This window comes from Emydura macquarii, unplaced genomic scaffold (genome assembly GCF_026122565.2).
Source record: "Emydura macquarii macquarii isolate MOO-44397 ecotype Brisbane River unplaced genomic scaffold, CSIRO-AGI_Emac_v2 contig_1483, whole genome shotgun sequence".
Lineage (NCBI taxonomy): Eukaryota > Metazoa > Chordata > Testudines > Chelidae > Emydura > Emydura macquarii.
The window spans coordinates 130,083-146,995 of NW_027131620.1; the positions used below are offsets into that span (position 1 = coordinate 130,083).

At 51.6% G+C, this 16,913-nt stretch overlaps 2 protein-coding genes across 2 annotated transcripts; one reads left to right on the forward strand and one right to left on the reverse strand.

Annotated features, from left to right (window-relative positions):
* Positions 1 to 47: 47 nt before the first annotated feature.
* On the forward strand, positions 48 to 8,327 carry DDX27 (DEAD-box helicase 27). Its single transcript, XM_067553895.1, has 21 exons — positions 48 to 188; positions 303 to 443; positions 1,600 to 1,659; positions 1,882 to 2,038; positions 2,486 to 2,535; positions 2,709 to 2,795; positions 3,073 to 3,178; positions 3,264 to 3,437; positions 3,807 to 3,957; positions 4,115 to 4,214; positions 4,770 to 4,911; positions 4,998 to 5,151; positions 5,258 to 5,339; positions 5,425 to 5,602; positions 5,723 to 5,829; positions 6,157 to 6,259; positions 6,400 to 6,494; positions 6,596 to 6,722; positions 7,159 to 7,243; positions 7,723 to 7,797; positions 8,117 to 8,327. The coding sequence occupies exons 1-21, from the start codon at positions 99 to 101 to the stop codon at positions 8,130 to 8,132; spliced, it is 2,280 nt and encodes a 759-aa protein (XP_067409996.1). The 5' UTR covers positions 48 to 98; the 3' UTR covers positions 8,133 to 8,327.
* Positions 8,328 to 12,520: 4,193 nt separating this feature from the next.
* Positions 12,521 to 16,685, reverse strand: SNRPB (small nuclear ribonucleoprotein polypeptides B and B1). The gene is made up of 7 exons (XM_067553905.1): positions 16,527 to 16,685; positions 15,935 to 16,086; positions 14,642 to 14,753; positions 14,225 to 14,377; positions 13,504 to 13,642; positions 13,034 to 13,159; positions 12,521 to 12,715 (listed from the first exon to the last, which is right to left on the reverse strand). Exons 1-7 carry the CDS (start codon positions 16,527 to 16,529, stop codon positions 12,678 to 12,680), a joined length of 723 nt encoding a protein of 240 aa, XP_067410006.1. The 5' UTR covers positions 16,530 to 16,685; the 3' UTR covers positions 12,521 to 12,677.
* Between the last annotated feature and the right edge of the window lie 228 nt (positions 16,686 to 16,913).

Below are 16,913 nucleotides of genomic sequence, written 5' to 3' on the forward strand. Positions count from 1 at the left end.
GCGGGCCGCAACTTAGTGGCGGCCGGGGGGGCGTGGCGTGACGTGACGTGACGGCGGGGTCGGTGACGTGAGAGTGGGCCAGCGGTCGCGTGCGCGCCATGCTGCAGGGGCTCGGGCTGGTGGCGACCCTCGCGGAGGGTGACGCGGGGCCGGAGGAGCTCGAGTCCGGGGACTCCGCGGATGAGGAGGTGAGGGGCCGCCGCGGGCAGGGCAGGGCCGGGCCGGGCCGGGTCCCCGGAGCCAGGCCGCGGGCAGGGCCCGCTCCCGGTCCCGCTCTCTCCTCACGCCCTTCTCGTCCGCAGGAGCCGCGGGTCGCGCTGGGCCGGAGGCAGCAAAGACCCCGCGGCGGGGACTTCAGCGCCGGCTTCGTCTTCGCAGAAAAGGAGGCCCCGGGCGCGGCGAACGGCGCCTGGGATGAGGCGCTGCGCCAGCTCCGGGGGAAGGTACGTGCGGGAGGCCGAGTTACGGCCGGAGCGGGCAGCGGCGGCTCCCGACACCTGCCAGAGGCAGCGAGGGGAGCTGCCGGGGAGCCTCGCATGGCGCTGCGGGGCGTGTGCCTTGCCCCCGCGTGTCTGGACAGGCCGGTGGCTGTGTGCGACTGCCCGGTTACTCACACCGAGAGCGGGCGCGGAGGGCGTGCGCACGGGTTGCCTTCCAGCTGCTTGGATCGGTGCGTTGAACAGAGACGGGTGAAGAGCAGTTAATGATCTGCCTTCTCTGTACCGTGCGTGTTCGCGGCTCTGCTGATCCTCATTCCCTCGGCGATGAAACAGGCTTGCAGGTCTCTCCCATCACAGAACGAAGGGGTCGGAGGTTGGGATGGGTAGGCGGTAGAGTTCCACACCCAAACCTGTCTCTGGTCTCCTGGCATATGTCTCCTGGACATGCCAACGGACGCGGTGAGTGATAAACCAACGGACTCAATGAGGGACACACCACTCTGTATTGACTTATTTACTCTGTTTGTTAAAACACCCCCAATGTAACCCACATACTTAGTAATATCCCCTGGTATCCCCTTGTATCTCTTAGCGCCCACACCATCACCCCCCATCCAGGATACCACAGCTTATCCCTTGTTGTTCTCCCCTGACTCCCAGTCACACCCTGTGTCCCCCGATAACCTGCATACTATCCCTGGATGTTTTATAACTTTGTCTCTTTAACTTTATGGGTTACCTTTTTTATTTTTGTTAAACATTCACTTTTATTGCAACCAGATGTCAGTTGAGTGACCAGGGTCACAGCATTCATGTCCCTCAGAGCCTATTCCACCACCCACATTTCTGCATCCAAACTAATGGAAACCATCAACATAGGCCCAAAATGCCAGAGTCCCGCAACCTTTTGTTTTACTCTCACTCTTTGTATCACCCAGAGTTTAGGCTGGAAGCTCTCTAAGAGAGGGACCAATTCATCTCTCACTTCTCTGTCAAGCACCTCACAGACTTTTGGGACCTGCATATAAACGATGATGATCATGTTGTTCTGTTCCCTTTGTTGTTTGCCAGCATCTCTGTGTGTCAGAGCTGCTGCTGGTGGCTGGCTCTTACAGATTTCCCCCCATCTCTCCCTAATTGTCTGTCTTGCCCTGCCCAGAGAGCAGCAACAACACTGGATGAGAAGATTGAAAAAGTGAGGAAAAAAAGGAAAACCCAGGTTAGTGTGATGCTCAGTGATTGGTGGAAAAAAGCTTTTAGCTCTTACTACCTCCAACCCTTGGAAGGACCTCCACATTGCGGGGGAGGGGGAAAGAGAGAAGGGAACTCTGCCTTCTTGCCACCCCCTTTTCCACAAGGAAACCTTTGGAAACTTCTGTTTAGAGGTTGGCTGGGGTCTTCCTGACGCACTCTGCAGGCCACTGATCTAATCTTCTTTTAGGAAAGGGAAGCTAAACATGTTAAGATGAAAGGGGAAGACATCGAGAAGGAGGAGAATGAAACCAAAGAGAAAGAAAGTGAGGAAGGCAGTGGGGAAGAGGACGAGGACATGGAGTCCCAATATTCCTCAGCTGATGAGAGTATCCTCACCAAAGCAGGTAGGTACAAGATGTGGGGGAGGGGCTGGGAGTAAGAAATTAGTAGGGGGCCATTGGCAGAATGAAAAAGAGAATCTCATGAGAGCTGGCACCAGTGGCATCATGGAGGGAAGGGGGATGGGCAGGAATCTCCTTTATTTGGCATGTCTCCTCCTCCCTGGTCCCTGCAATATTGTTCCTCTAGATTTTGCTCTGGTCTAATTGGAGTGTCAACTCCCAGCATTTCCATCAGAGATGTGTCCCTTCTGTGGGGAAAGGAGCTTGCTTGACGATGCCCCAGTTTGCTTGGGAATCAGTTTCACAGGCCTCTCCATCAATGACTGACTGATAGGAGATTGAACCCTGGCAGGTGCACGCTAGGGTGCAGAAAACATATCTTGATTAGGGCTTAGCTGAAGTTGCTTTTAACTGATACTGAATGCTTAGCATCTCTCTCTTTCCCTTCAGATACCCTCAAGGTGAAGGATCGAAAGAGATGGAAGAAAGGAGGAGAGATGGTGAGTGTCACAGGAGGGCAGGGGAGGGCAGAATAACACTGAGCATTTCTCCAGCAACCACCTTGCATCCGAAAGAATCCCGCCCCTCTTCACAAACAGTAGTGTAGTAGGATGGAGCGTGAAGTGCAATGTGTGCTGGGAAATGTTTCAGCTCTTGGTTTTATTTCCTCCAGGAAGCAGAGAGATTTTTCGAAGATGCATCTCAGTACGATGATAGCTTGTCATTCCAGGACATGAACCTCTCACGCCCTCTACTAAAGGTATTAAGGTATTTTAGTGTCTGCAGAAAAGATTGCAAGGAAGGGAGCAGGAGTTCACAGCCTCTCCCATTAGGAGGCACTAGCTGTGGGAGAAGCTCCCAGCTACTGCAGTCACAGTCCCTCCTAGCAGAAGATGGTGTAGGAAATGGATGTGAGTGCTAGCCCTGGGGGAATTAATGTTTTCTAGTGCAGAACAAGCAGAGATTTCCACTACACCGGTCACATTGAGATTTCCCTTTCTGTTATCTGATGCCTAGTTATTCTGTTTTCTTGGAAGGCAATCACAGCCCTGAGCTTCAAGCAGCCAACCCCAATCCAGAAGGCCTGTATCCCCGTGGGTCTGCTGGGGAAGGATATTTGTGCTTGTGCCGCCACTGGGACAGGTAAGAGCCTGGGTGAGGACCGAGATGCTCAGGGAAGCATCACGTTTTTGGGGGTAAGCTAATTCTTAATGCCTTTGTTCTGCAGGTAAAACAGCTGCATTCACACTACCTGTTCTGGAGCGCTTGATCTATAAACCTCGCCAGGCTCCAGTGACCCGGGTGCTGGTTCTGGTGCCAACACGAGAGCTAGGTATTCAGGTGCACTCTGTCACCAAGCAGCTGGCCCAGTTCAGCAGCATCACAACCTGCCTTGCTGTGGGTGAGTATGAGCAACACCATCCCCTTCCAAACTGCTCTGAGTAACCCCCAACTCTAAAGGATTGGGTGGGGGGAGGGGGGCAAAGAGAACCTAGAGTCACATGATTAGAGCTGGTCAGACTATAGGGCTAATGTGTATCTGTTGCTGTCATGTATACACAATGATGCTTTAACCTGGAGTGGTATCCTGTGCTTCTCCAATGCATCTGGGGGATGGAGCATATCTACAATCAAGGGGTCACTTTTGGATCTGGTGTCTGAGGTACTCACTGAAAGGAGTTTCTTGCCCCCAATGGATGCAGGGCTGGGGGCTCCCTATCACATCCTGCTCCAGGATCTCATTGTCCTTGCTGGGTCTTCACCATCACAGGGGGCTTGGATGTGAAGACTCAGGAGGCAGCTCTGCGTTCTGGGCCAGACATTCTCATTGCCACCCCAGGGCGCCTGATCGATCATCTCCACAACTGCCCCTCCTTCCACCTGAACAGCATTGAGGTGCTGATCTTGGATGAAGCAGACAGGTAAGCTGGGTGAGTGGTGGAGAATGAGGCACTGGCTTCTGGCTTCCCCATTGCTGTGAGAGGAAAGTTTGCATTGTCTCCTAGAGCACCAGCTCAGCAGGGCTGATGGGTAGAGCAACATCTTCTCCAGCTGCCTCATTGCCTGCTCCTCTCCTAGGATGTTGGACGAATACTTTGAGGAACAGATGAAGGAGATAATTCAGCTATGCTCTCACCACCGTCAGACCATGCTGTTCTCTGCCACTATGACAGATGAGGTAAGGATGGGGTCTAAGCAGCCTGCTAGGGGGCATGTTCATTTCAGACGGGAGGATGGGGACGGAGGGTTTGGACAGACTTCCTCTTTTTCAGTGAGTGTAGTGATGCTTCCTTTCCTTCATTTGGATAGAAGTAGTCTAGTGGGGTAGCGTTATGTCCCCAGCATTGGCCGGGGGGTGGCATCATACGCCCAGCGCTGGCATCCCAGGCGGTGGTGCCAACCCCAGCTGAGACCTGCTTGCGGCCCAAGAGATCCTGCTGGGGGGGAGAGCAAGTGTCTTCCTGGCCTTTCCGCCCCCAGGCTGGTGCAATGAGGGAGCCATAGAGACCCTGGCCACTCGGGTCAGGCAGCTTCTTCCCCCATCCTCATCCGCTGCTGGATGACCCAGGGGCATCTGCCCCTGTCACTCCCGCTCCCCGCCACCCCCACAATGGAAATGGGAAATGGGCCCGCAGACCCCATCCCCTGCAGGGCGCTGCTGCTGACGGGGCGTGCAAATACAAGTATTGGTCCCCCGGGTGCCAGAGACCCACGGTATGCCACTGTTGGATAGGTGAAGGATTTGGCCGCTGTTTCCCTGAAGAATCCTGTCCGGATTTTTGTGAATAGCAACACAGATGTAGCCCCTTTCCTGCGGCAGGAATTCATTCGGATCCGTCCCAACAGAGAAGGGGATAGAGAGGCAATTGTGTCAGGTGAGTAATGTGGGGTGGGAAGAGGAGTTGGGTGGATGAGCCCTGGAGCTGTCTGTGCTACTTGCTGACAAGACTTTGTCTTTCAGCTCTGCTGACACGAACTTTCACCGACCATGTGATGCTTTTCACCCAGACCAAGAAGCAGGCTCACCGCATGCACATCCTGCTGGGGCTGATGGGTCTGCAGGTGGGGGAGCTGCATGGGAACCTCTCTCAGACACAGCGCCTGGAGGCCCTCAGGTACTAGCATAGTGGGTAACCACAGAGGGGGAGAAAGGTGGCTTCTGCAGCAATTGGAGAGGGAGCCCACTACTTGCATAACAGCTTATGTTCTCTCTATGCTTAGGCGCTTTAAAGATGAGCAGATCGATGTCTTGGTGGCTACAGATGTTGCAGCCCGCGGACTTGACATTGAGGGTGTCAAAACGGTGAGTGTGTGGGGATCTGAGCCTTGTGGCCCAGTGAGCCTGGCCTTCGCCTTGCTTCTCTGCTAACCCCATGTCCCCACCCCAGGTGATCAACTTCACCATGCCCAACACCACCAAGCACTATGTGCACCGGGTGGGGCGGACAGCACGGGCTGGTCGGGCTGGCCGCTCAGTCTCTCTGGTGGGTGAGGAGGAGCGCAAGATGCTGAAGGAGATTGTGAAGACAGCCAAGATGCCAGTGAAGGCCAGAATCCTCCCCCAGGGTAAGTGTCTTGTTGGGAGGGGGCTGCAGACGAGGAGTCCTATGAGGGGCGCTAAACAGCAGGCAATTCTCACAGGGACGATGTGTGTCTTTCTCTCTGGCCCCCACTGGGTGTTTGCAGATGTAATCCTGAAATTCCGGGAGAAGATTGAGAAACTGGAGAAAGATGTGTATGCAGTTCTGCGCCTAGAGCGTGAGGAGCGTGAGATGCAGCAGTCGGAGGCGCAGGTGAGCATAGCGAGAGCTTGCTCCTACTGCCTGGGCTTGGTGCCGAGATACAGGGAACTCACTCCCATGTGTATGGGCTGGCTATTCTGGACAGGGCAAAACCCCTAGCCCAGGGTAGGGCATTCTTGATGGGGGGAATGTGCCCACAGTCACTTAGTGAAGGTGAGCAGGGGCTCTTGTGGCTCCATGCCCTGGTAGCAGGGGCTTCTATGGACAAATGCAGTGTTGAGATGGGGAGAGCTATTTCCTGCCCTAGCTTCCCCAGACTGGGTAGTGACCACTCTGCAAGCCCATGAGCTTCGCTGTTTGCTTGGACCTGTCCTACAGATAAACAAGGCAAAGAAACGACTGGAGGCAGGGGAACCGAATGCGGAAGAGGGGCCTAAGCGGAGCTGGTTCCAGAGCCAAGAGGAGAGGAAGAAAGAGAAACGTGAGTCCTGGAAAGTGGAAGATCTTTGGTTTTGGAGCAACGGGCCCATTCGAATCCTGCATCTCTGATTGGGGTCTGAAATTCTACTCTGTTCTTGGACCTTGTGTATTCCCTCACTCCATGTCTGTTTCTCTTTCCAGTAGCTAAAGCCCTTCAGGAGTTTGACTTGGTATTGAGAGGAAAGAAGAAGAGGAAGAAATTTATGCAGGATACTCAGAAAAAAGGCCAAATGACAGTGAGTGAGGAGATCTGGAGGAGGAGGGGGCCTGGGTTGGCTTTGTCTACTCCCCCATGCAGGGGCATATAGCTATAAACTTAGATTTCTCTTTCTCCCAGCCAGAGGAGAGGTCGCAATTTGAAATCCTGAAGTCGCAGATGTATGCAGAGAGGGTGGCAAAGAGGAACCGCCGAGCAAAACGAGCTCGAGCTGTCCCAGAAGATGAGCCTTCCTCAGCAGCAGGAGGTAGAAGAGCACCTGTTCTCTACAAAAACAGCTCAGAACACTTTAACTGATTTCCCAGTTGCAACATGGCTGCTCCTTAGAGCTGGATGGCTTGGGAGTGCTGCTTGTGAGAGTTGAGAGGATGCTTACTGCTGGGTGTTTTGCTGCTAGCATTTATCTTAATGCTCATTGCACAGGTGCAGGCAGTAAGGGGAAAGTCCATTACCTGTCCATAAAATGTATGTTCCCAATTCGCACACCCATCACTGGGGGGGACTTAGGCCAGTCTTTTTGTTCTGCATCTGTACAGCATCTAGCACAAGGGGATACTGGTCCATGACTTGACTTGCTAGGCACTACAGCAATGCCAATAATGTTGTGGATCTTGTGACCTTAGCAGGGACCCTGTTTCTGTACATCAAGCCCTGCTAATCTTTGGCTCTCTTTACTCTCTAAGGCCCGAAACAGAAGAAACAGTCATCTGTATTCGATGAGGAGCTCACCAACACAAGCAGGAAGGCCCTAAAACAGTATCGTGCTGGGTAACTTGGCTCAACATCACAGGCTGTCATGAAGGCATTCTGTTCCCTGCATATCCATGGGAATCTTCCCCAGTGATACCCGCTGCAGACAGCAGAGGGGCTCAGGATGCATTGAAGGGGGAGGAGAAGGGTTAATACAGGAGTCATTCTATCTGCCTTAAATATCTTGCGGGGGGAGCAGTTCTCTCACAGACCAGAGGTGTTGCTTCCATAAGGCCACTTCAGGTGTCTGGGGGCAGGAAGAGAGCAGGTGGCGTGAGTGGGATACTACTCCTTTTGCATGGGCTGGGGGCAATGCAGAGGGTGAGCAAAGGAATACTTTTCTGGGCTAAGGATATGCTCCCAATCAGCACCAGAGAAGTGCTGAATTATGGCAGGTAAGAACAAACCCAATGGGCAATAAATGAACTGAGTGGTGGGATATATGGCATCCTATTTCAGGGAGTGTGGCTATGTCTCACTGACCTCTCACCCTGCAGCCCCTCTTTTGAAGAGCGGAAGCGTTTGGGCTTAACTCGTCACAGGAAAGGAGGGAATTTCAAATCCAAGTCCAGGTAAACAGCCTTGTTACCTTTAAGATTTTTCTGTTGATCTGGTTTGTCCCATTTCCTTCTGCTCCCTTTTAGCCTGTTCTAAGGCCATGGCAGACAAAGATCCATAGTGCTACGGTTGGTAGAAAGTCAGCCCTGTTCAGCCAGTGCTGCTAACCCCAAGCCTGGGAACATACAAGGAGACTTCACCATTGGCACATGGGCTACTAATGAGGAGGCTGACCTTGCCTTTGCCTAGGGGCTCATTTACCCCATCATGTATCTTTATCATTAATGCAGGCTGCTGAGGTGGAGTGTGACTTCAAATATGGTCTTTTTACAGGTATAAGAGGAAGTGACAACAGCTCTTTGCGAAAGGGATTCCCATGAAAATGAAATTGTAGGAGACTGTGCCTCTTCCAGAAAAACCCTGCTTTCCGTTCTGTATTTGCTAGAATGCAGCCTCTTAAATGGCCTGAACTTCCAATGTCTGTTTACACTGAGTTCAAGAATTAAACGCACCAGCACCTGCTGAATAGCACAAAAAGGAAAACTTATCTTCTGCAGTTTCAGTGAAGAATTGACTTCTTTATACTTGTGTGACACAGCCTGCTGCTCACTTTAGCAGTAGCAGTTGAGGAAACTAGATCATGCAAGATGTACAAAACTGCCAGGATGGTTCTCACTTCTTTAAGTCTTGTGCACTATACTTACAGCAGTGAGCAAGGAAGCAAGCACCATGTAGTAACAAGTTCCTGTAATGTTACTATGGTAAAATTGGTGGAACAGATATAAATGGGCAAATTGTTACTTAGCTCTAGCCATCAACTTTCCTTGCTGTGTGCCATTGCTTTTCCACACTAACATGAAATTAGTGGGGGAAAGGATGCAACTGAAAGAAATGTTGAATCCCAGGGAGTAGTGGTTGCTCTAGAGCAGGGGTGGGGAACCTCCGGCCCGTGGGCCGGATCCGGCCCGCGAAAGCATTTGATCCGGCCCGCGGGCGGGCAGGAAGTGCGCGCTGCCGAAACCCTGCCGCTGAAACCCTGCCGCCGTCTGCCCATTTTCGGCGGCGGGTGGAGTCCGGAGGCGGTTACTGCCCCACGGAACCCTGCGGACACTGCAAAACCGCGCCGCCGAAAAGGCGGAAACGGCGGCGGCATTTCGGTGGCGGGCACCGCCCCACACGTAACTGTGCCACCGCCAAATCCCCCCCCTGCTGCCGAATCCCCGCCCGCCGCCAGGGCCACCATCAGGCCCTTGGCAACAAAAAGGTTCACCATCAGGCCCTTGGCAACAAAAAGGTTCCCCACCCCTGCTCTAGAGCAGAGGTCTTGTAGAGGTGGCACATGGCAGGAGCACCAATGCCATAGCCTGCCTCTCTGGGAGTTAGCATTGCTGCCTTTTGAAGACGTGCAGTAGTTATTGTAGCAGAGGTGAGTGCCCCTCAGAAGCAATTCTCAACTAAGAGGTGGGGGATAGTGTTCCTGTGTGAGAAGGAAGTAGACCTAGTTGGTGCTATGCTGCAGGAACATGCATGCCTGGATTCAGACTACATTCACTCCAGCTATTTTCTTCCCTGCTGTCCTAATGCAATAGCTGTAGAAGCCTGCATATGCTGGAAGAAACGTTCTAGCACTGATCCCAACATATATAAGGCACTACTCTGTCTACTGCTACTATATGGCAGTGGTTCCCAACCTGGGGTCCATGACTGCCTTGGGGGCGGAGGAGGAGGTGCCAAAGATTACAAGGGGATCTGTGAGGCTCTTGTAATATTGAGGTCTGGTTGAGCTGCTTTGAGTTCTGTGCCACCTAGGTGCAGCAACCCCCATGATCCCCATGCCTGATGGGAGCCCAGCTGCAGCAGAGAAGCAGCCTCCCAGGGAGCCACAGCTCTGAGCGCCATGCTTCTGGAGTGAATTGGAGTTGTCCAACTTCTGGCAGTTGGAGGTTTAGGGACACCCTGACCATACTAACTAATAGCCATAGATGGACCTATCCTCCATTAACTTAACTAGTTTTTTTTTTTAATTCTGTTATACTTTTGGCCTTCACAATATCCATGGCATGAGTTCCACAGGTTAGTTATGTGAAGTACTTCATTTTGTTTTTTAAACCTGCCTATAAATTTCATTGGGTGACCCCTAGTTCTTGTGTTATGTGAAGGACTAAACACTTCCTTATTCACTTTTTCTACACCAATGATGATTCTATAGACCTTTATCATATTCCTTCCCCCTTAACTGTTTGTTTCCAACCTGAACAAGCCCAATCTTTTTAATCCCTCCTTTTATGGAAGCTGTTCCATATGCTTAACCACTTTTGTTGTCCTTCTCTGCACCTTTTTTTCCATTTCTAGTATCTTATTTGAGATGGGTGACTAGCACTGCACACAGTATTCAAGGTATCGGTGTACCATAGATTTATACAGTGGAATTGATATTTACTGTCTTATCTATCCCTTTAACAGGGCTGAACATTAGCTTTTGACTGCCACTGCATGTTCAGATGATTTCAGAGAACTATCCCCAATAACTTCAAGATTTTTCTTGAGTGGTAACAGCTAACCTAGATCACATCATTCTGTATGTATAGGTGACTCTCATCCATTTGACTTTGTTTTCAGTTCCTACCTGTACTTTATCGACTTCCATCCTCACCTCTTTGTTAGAAGATAGAGAATCCCCATTAATAGATCTTCTCTAAGCAATGTCTGTCCAAACCACGTGTTCCTCCATACCTGTCAGCTTTCCCCCACCCCTTAGTTTAAAACTCCTCCACAACCTTTTTAATTCAGTTGCCAGCAATCTGGTTCCATTTTGATTTAGGTGGAGCCCATCTTTCTTCTATAGCAGTGTTTCCCAAGTGGTGTGCTGCAGAATGTTTTGAAGTAGTATGAGAATAAGGGTGGAAAGCTGCCTTCTGATGAGCTCTCTGCCTCACTTCCCCCCTCCCCTCCTGTGTGAGCAATGAGTCAACTCCTCTTTCCTCCTGCAGCTGCTTGCCAGGGGTAGGGGGAAGAACTCCTGGAGCTCAAGGTGGACCACAGCAAAGAAATGATTGGGAACCACTGCTCTAGGCTCTCTAGGCAAAAGGTGCCCTAGTTCCCAATAAACCTAAACCCTCCTCCCTACACTAGTGTCTGTTTCATCCTTGCAGTTCTGCCTGCATAACTAGCCCTGTATGTAAATTTGGCCTCCAGGGCCTCTCCCCTGCCTTTCCTTATGTCATGGGTGCTTACATATACTATGCCTACCACCTTCTCCCCAACACTGCATCAGCCTGTCTAGATGTTTCAAGCAATCTCTAACCTCTGCACCCAGCAAGCAATTCACCATGCAGTTCTGGTCACCAGAAACACCGTTCTCTATATTTCTAATAATCAAATCTCCCATTACTATTACCTGTCTCTTCCTAATAAGTAGGATTCCCTCCCCCACAGAGGTAGCTCTAGCAGTGAGAGGATACCATGACAGCATCAGGAAGGAAAGTCCCAGCTATGGGATCAGTTCCTTAAACTCCACTTGGCTGTTCTTCCCCAAGACTTCCCTCAATAACACAGAGGCTGTCAAGAGTGGGAATGGGACCACTCTGTGTTCTGGAAAGTCTCAGCTAGGTATCTTGGTTCCTTCAGTTCAGTCACTCTGGTCTCCAGAGCCCATACTCTGTCTGAGGCCATGAGCTCCTTACCCCAAATTCACACATACACCACCTGCCCACAAAGCAGTGATCACACATGCTACATTCAGTGCAATAAACGGGACAGCCCCACTCTGCTGCTAGACTTCTACCTGCAGTCTTTATTCCTGTAGCTTTTAGGGGCCAGGAGCATGGAGGGTGTTTAATGGGGGCTTTGAGACCATGCAAGCTGCAGCACATATCAAACAACACCACACGTGGTCGAGGAGTGCCAGGTAACTGAAATCAGCAGAGTTCTGAGAGCTCCACTTGGCCACTAAGTGGAGCTTAGCTTGGCAAGGCAAATGGGTAAATTAACATTCTCTAAATGGGGGCCAGTTTATCAGGTGTATCTAGCGCTCACATTCCCTCACAAACCTCAGAGCTGCTCCTCTTCGCAAGCACCTTCTGCTCCTGTAGGAGCTATCATTTTAAACCCCTGGTCTGCACGAGCAGCCCTGCCCCCTGGTTAAGGATTAATGAAGCTAAAGGGATTAAGGATCAAAGCCTAAGCAGGCTGCTAGGCTCAGCAGAGGGATTCACAAACCAACTATGCTATATACTTCAATCAGGCATCAAGCACACAACAAACTCACCTCAAGGGTCATATAGCCATGCCTCCCTTCACACAGAGAACTTCCTTGCAAAACTCCCATTAGCTGCTCCTGATTGCTAGCTGTTCCTGATGCTGCTACTGCAAGCACTGAAGCTGGCTTCTGACGCTATCCTTTAAAGTGGGGCCACAGCAAGCCCCCCCCACCCTCCATCAGACTGCCTCCAGGGATCCCACATTGCCTTATGCACTTTGCCTATTTCTCCCAAAAGCACATCTCAATAAATGAGTAGTTCTGACAAGCCAAGAAAGCAGTTCTGCAGAGCTACAGCCATCTAGCGAAATGTGGTAAGAATAGATCAAAAAAGCCCCCCCGGACCTTGAGAGGTCTTCTGGTCCAGTCCCCTGCACTCAAGGCAGGACCAAGCATTATCTAGACTGAGCCTTGGGGCCTCAGGCGTTTAAAAGCCAGCTCCTACACAAGCAGAAGGAATAAAACTAATTACTAGTGGAGAGTTTTCTAACTTTATTAAAAAGGGCAAATTTTACAGCCAGTAAATAGAAAAAAATATACATAATGAATCCTGGGCAGTTCAGGGGGCTTTGCAAAACAGAGCCCATTCACCTAATACCAGCTCCCACACAATACACAGTAACAGCACAGAACATCTTAGGGTCGTGGTGGGCGCATGCCAGGGGGAGGGGGACCTGGAAGGGAAAGAACAAAGGCCATCAGTTTAAAAGGCTATGAAGAACAACGAAGCATCTGAAGCAAGGCCACATGCAGGAAATGCTATTCAGCAACAGTGCAGCTCACTGCTTCAAAAGGCCTAGAGTCCCTTCTCAGGACACTGAAGGGATTTCCATGGCAGTTTCTCAGCTGTCCTCACTAGGGAGCACGGTTCTGCTCTACCACTCTTTACTGAAGTGCACACATTTACCCAGACCCACACTTCTGCTTCAGGGAAGAAACTAAATACCACCCTTCTCACATGCCAAGAAGGAAAATCCACAGAACACACTCACCTCTCATCCCTGGGGGAGGCGGTCTCATTCCTGGGGGAGGCATTCCCATGGGTGCACCTCGGCCAGGTGGCATTCCCATTGGTGGCCCCATAGGTGGTCTCATGCCAGGAGGTGGTCCCATCATTCCTGCAAAGAAAGGAAGAGGACAAGTCTCAGAACTGGTACCGACACTTGCTACAGACTGGCCTTGTAACAAGCAGAGAGCTTGAAAGCCTTGAGGCTCACACTACCAACCCAGATAAGAACAAACAAAAATCTCCAGCGGCTCTTTGCTGACTGTTTGCTATAGTTCCACTGATGCTGAATGTAGCCACAACTCATTGCTAAAACTACTGGCTGGACCTCAGAGTAATCCTGCTTAATAATACCAACTCTTCATTAGGTTCAGATAAAGTCAAGATTCATCATCAATCCAGCCATACCCTATGGTCCTTCTCTTGTCCCAGACCACAAGCAAAGCTGTTCCTTACCTGGAGGAGGTGCTCCTCTGCCCATGGGTGGGGGAGGACCCCCACGGCCTGGTGTATATTGGGTAGGAGCTCCTGCTATACTAGCTGTGGCTGCAGCTGCAGCGGCAGCAACTGTTCCACGGCCCTGAGGGGTCATCACCTGTGAACAGAAAGAAAATTCACCAATACTGCACAAAGTGTTGCTTTTATAACAAATGGGACAGTGAGAGTCAGAGAATTGTAGGACTGGGCAGGGACCTCAAGAGGTCTTCTAGTCCAGTCCAGTCCACTGCACTCAAGGCAGGACTAACTATTATCTAGACCATCCCTGACACATGTTTAAAAGTCCTAAGGCATGCGAAATAAAGAAAGGTTTAACTTCATTTCTCATGCCTTAGCACTTTTACCCCATTTCCTGTGTATGAGCCCATGTTATAAGGCAGGGCTGCACATCCCTAATATACTACTGTGGGGAGCATTCAATGTACAATTATAGTAAGTGGGTTTTACGCAGGAAGCTTCACTTTCTTCAAACCCTTCCCAATCAGTGCACAATCCACTGACACGCAGGAGTCTGCTATGCAACCTGCTACGCCCAGGACCTTAATTAAGAGGTCTATTTTTGGACTACTTTTGCCTAGCACAATCACTTGAACCACACCAGAGCCAAGAGATGGAAACCTCTTCAAAATACAGTAATCAAGAGTCAAGTCCTTTCTTCTACTGAACCACAGCATTTCACCTGTTGGGATGGTCCTCCCACTCCTCTGACAGGACCAGCTAATCCTGCTGGTGCCTGTGGCATGGGGGCACCAGCTGGCACTCCTCTTCCAGCTGCCCTCCCAACTCCAGGTCCTCCTGCAGCTCCAGCTAGAGGCACCCGGGCAATGCCAGTCTGAAACACAGAGGAAAATACAAGTAATTAATGATTTCAGTACAGCAAGATGCTTCAGACGCAGGGCTGTCCCCCAAGCACTTTGGTCTCTAATGAGTGCAGCTCCTGCAGAACAAGTGAGATTTTGCACAGTGAAATTTCCTGGATCCAAACACAGGCTAGTCCCAGGAAAGAGTGGAACTAATGACTAGCCATTTAAACCCCCTTGTAATGGATATTGGATTTGTCTGACCCCTTTGGTTCAGCACCCATCCTCCTCCTTACATCTTTTGGAGGTGGCCCCTCAACTGTCATGGACACCAGGTTCTCTCCTCGCAGCAACACCAGACCCAGAACCCGTTTTTCCTCTCGTTCCGGCTGCTTTGAATTCTTGGGTCTGAGAAAGAGAAGCAAGTTATTAGAGAAAAGGGTCATTCTGACCACCGCTATTAAAGTCTGTGACAGATACCTCATCCAACTATCTCAAAACAGCCAATGTTTCCCTCATCCTAAAAACACAGCAAAGCTGTCACTGCAGGAGGGTACAAGCTCCATAAAACTGTTTCTCTGGCTTGTTTTACCTGCTTCATTCAGAAGTGGGGAAGAGAATATGAATGCACATCTCCCAAAATCCATATTCAGATAATTAGAATTCTAACACCACAGCAATCTCACCCAAGTTTTACAAACTAATAACACTTCTCAATGAAGTCCATACATCCTGGCTCTTCCACTAGAGCTGCAGAAACAAAGTGGGCACAGAGGAACACGGAAAGAATCAAAACCAGAGGTTCAGTAAGACCCTCATCTCAAACACCACCAAGTCAGCCAGCTTGCAGAGTCCACAACGGAAGCATCAGGTCATGAAACAGGCAGGTGATGCAGACAGCAGAGATGAGTTGTATTAGAAGGTCCAGTCAGTCCAACTTTCTATGGCCAGGACAAGATTGTTCCCTAGTATACGCTCCTCTAGTTGTAACCCACATTAGCAGGGTGGTTGCTCCATCAATAGCTGATCTATAAGGACATGAATCTACAACAACGGCTAGAGGCTCATACTTTTAGGCTGGTATGTCTTATATTAAAACTTTGCTAATGGCCCAAGCCATTATAAGTAGCATGCCATGACAACTAAAATAGACTCCTATCCCTATATGTGGGGAAAGTCCCTAGAAAAAAAGAGAGACTCATGACATCATCATCAATTACATAAGCATTCCATCTAGTTTAAAGTATTGTAAGTGTGCGGTGGAGATAGCTCCAAGTCAGGATGTTCTTCCACCTCTGCTAGGTATTTTCCTGGGAGCAGTGGGGAGAAAATGAGTTATATCCCCATTACCTACCCTAACAGGACCCCTTCACATTGTAAATATACGAATGGTGTAACCTCCACTACCATTCAACCTCTACCTGACAGTGGTGCTTCGCCCCTGCAGTCTTTCCCTGGAACGCAATCCCACTCCATCTCATTCAGCTTTGTTACTCTTCCAAAATCCTTTGATAAGAAGGCACATGACAGTCCCCCACGTGATGCATTCTCTCTCCTCCCCTCCACCCACCCTGACAACCCCCGCTTACTTGATCTTGCGGAACTCATCGCAGTCACACAGGATCAGATTCATGTGCTTGTCGAAGGCCTTGAAAGTGCCAATGAAGACGCGCCCATCTTGCAGGATGCACCGCATGCGATAGTCGATGTGCTGCAGCATCTTGCTGCTCTTTCCCACCGTCTGCAAGAGCAGCCACCGCGTTACACCCAGGGCCGGGCCGGGCCGCTCCCTCTCCCCCCCACCGCGTTACACCCAGGGCCGGGCCGGGCCGGGCCGCTCCCTCTCCCCCCCACCGCGTTACACCCGGGGCCCGGCTTCTCCCTCTCCCCCCCACCGCGTTACACTCGGGGCCCGACCTCTCCCTCTCCCCCCACCGCGTTACACCCAGGGCCGGGCCGGGCTCCCCCTCCTCCCCACCGCGTTACACCCAGGGCCTGGCCTGGCCGGGCCGCTCCCTCTCCCCCCACCGCGTTACACCCGGGGCCCGGCTTCTCCCTCTCCCCCCGCGTTACACTCGGGGCCCGACCTCCCCCCCCACCGCGTTACACTCGGGGCCCGACCTCTCCCCCCCACCGCCCCCCGACCTCTCCCCCCCCACCGCGTTACACCTCGGCCCTCACCATGGTTGCGGTTTCTTCGATAGCACCAGCACCAGCACCCGCCTCTCTCCCGCGTCCCGCCGCAGCCTGGCCGACCGCCTGCTCAGACCGGAAACGGAACTACCTTCTGACCCGGAAGTGTCCCTTCGGATGACTGTACCCCGCTGCACTTCCGCTCCGTTTCTGCCATTTGGCTGCAGACCGGAAGCGCCTGCAGGCTGGTCCGGCTGGGCTGGGCGTTCCCAAACGCGAACGGGCCGGGGCGGTGCCTTTCCCTGGACCGCGCCCTGCTGCCCAATGCCCCGCTCCGGCCTGGCTCTGCCCCGCCCCCGACCCCCATCCGGGGCCCCAGCCCGTCCAAGCCAGAGGAGGGCCGGGATGAAAGGGCCTGTCGCTGGAACCCCGCAC

What these genes read in the sequence shown, in the direction of transcription:
- SNRPB (XM_067553905.1), bottom strand. An exon ending in GATGAGTTCCGCAAGATCAA is followed by an intron (nt 14,754 to 15,934) that starts GTAAGCGGGGGT and finishes TCTCTTTCTCAG; the next exon opens with ACCCAAGAATTCAAAGCAGC. An exon ending in GCCTCCCCCAGGGATGAGAG is followed by an intron (nt 12,716 to 13,033) that starts GTGAGTGTGTTC and finishes TTTCCCTTCCAG; the next exon opens with GTCCCCCTCCCCCTGGCATG.
- DDX27 (XM_067553895.1), top strand. Translation starts at nt 99, where the DNA reads ATGCTGCAGGGGCTCGGGCTGGTGGCGACCCTCGCGGAGGGTGACGCG. An exon ending in TGCAGCAGTCGGAGGCGCAG is followed by an intron (nt 5,830 to 6,156) that starts GTGAGCATAGCG and finishes CCTGTCCTACAG; the next exon opens with ATAAACAAGGCAAAGAAACG. An exon ending in CTAAAACAGTATCGTGCTGG is followed by an intron (nt 7,244 to 7,722) that starts GTAACTTGGCTC and finishes CTCACCCTGCAG; the next exon opens with CCCCTCTTTTGAAGAGCGGA.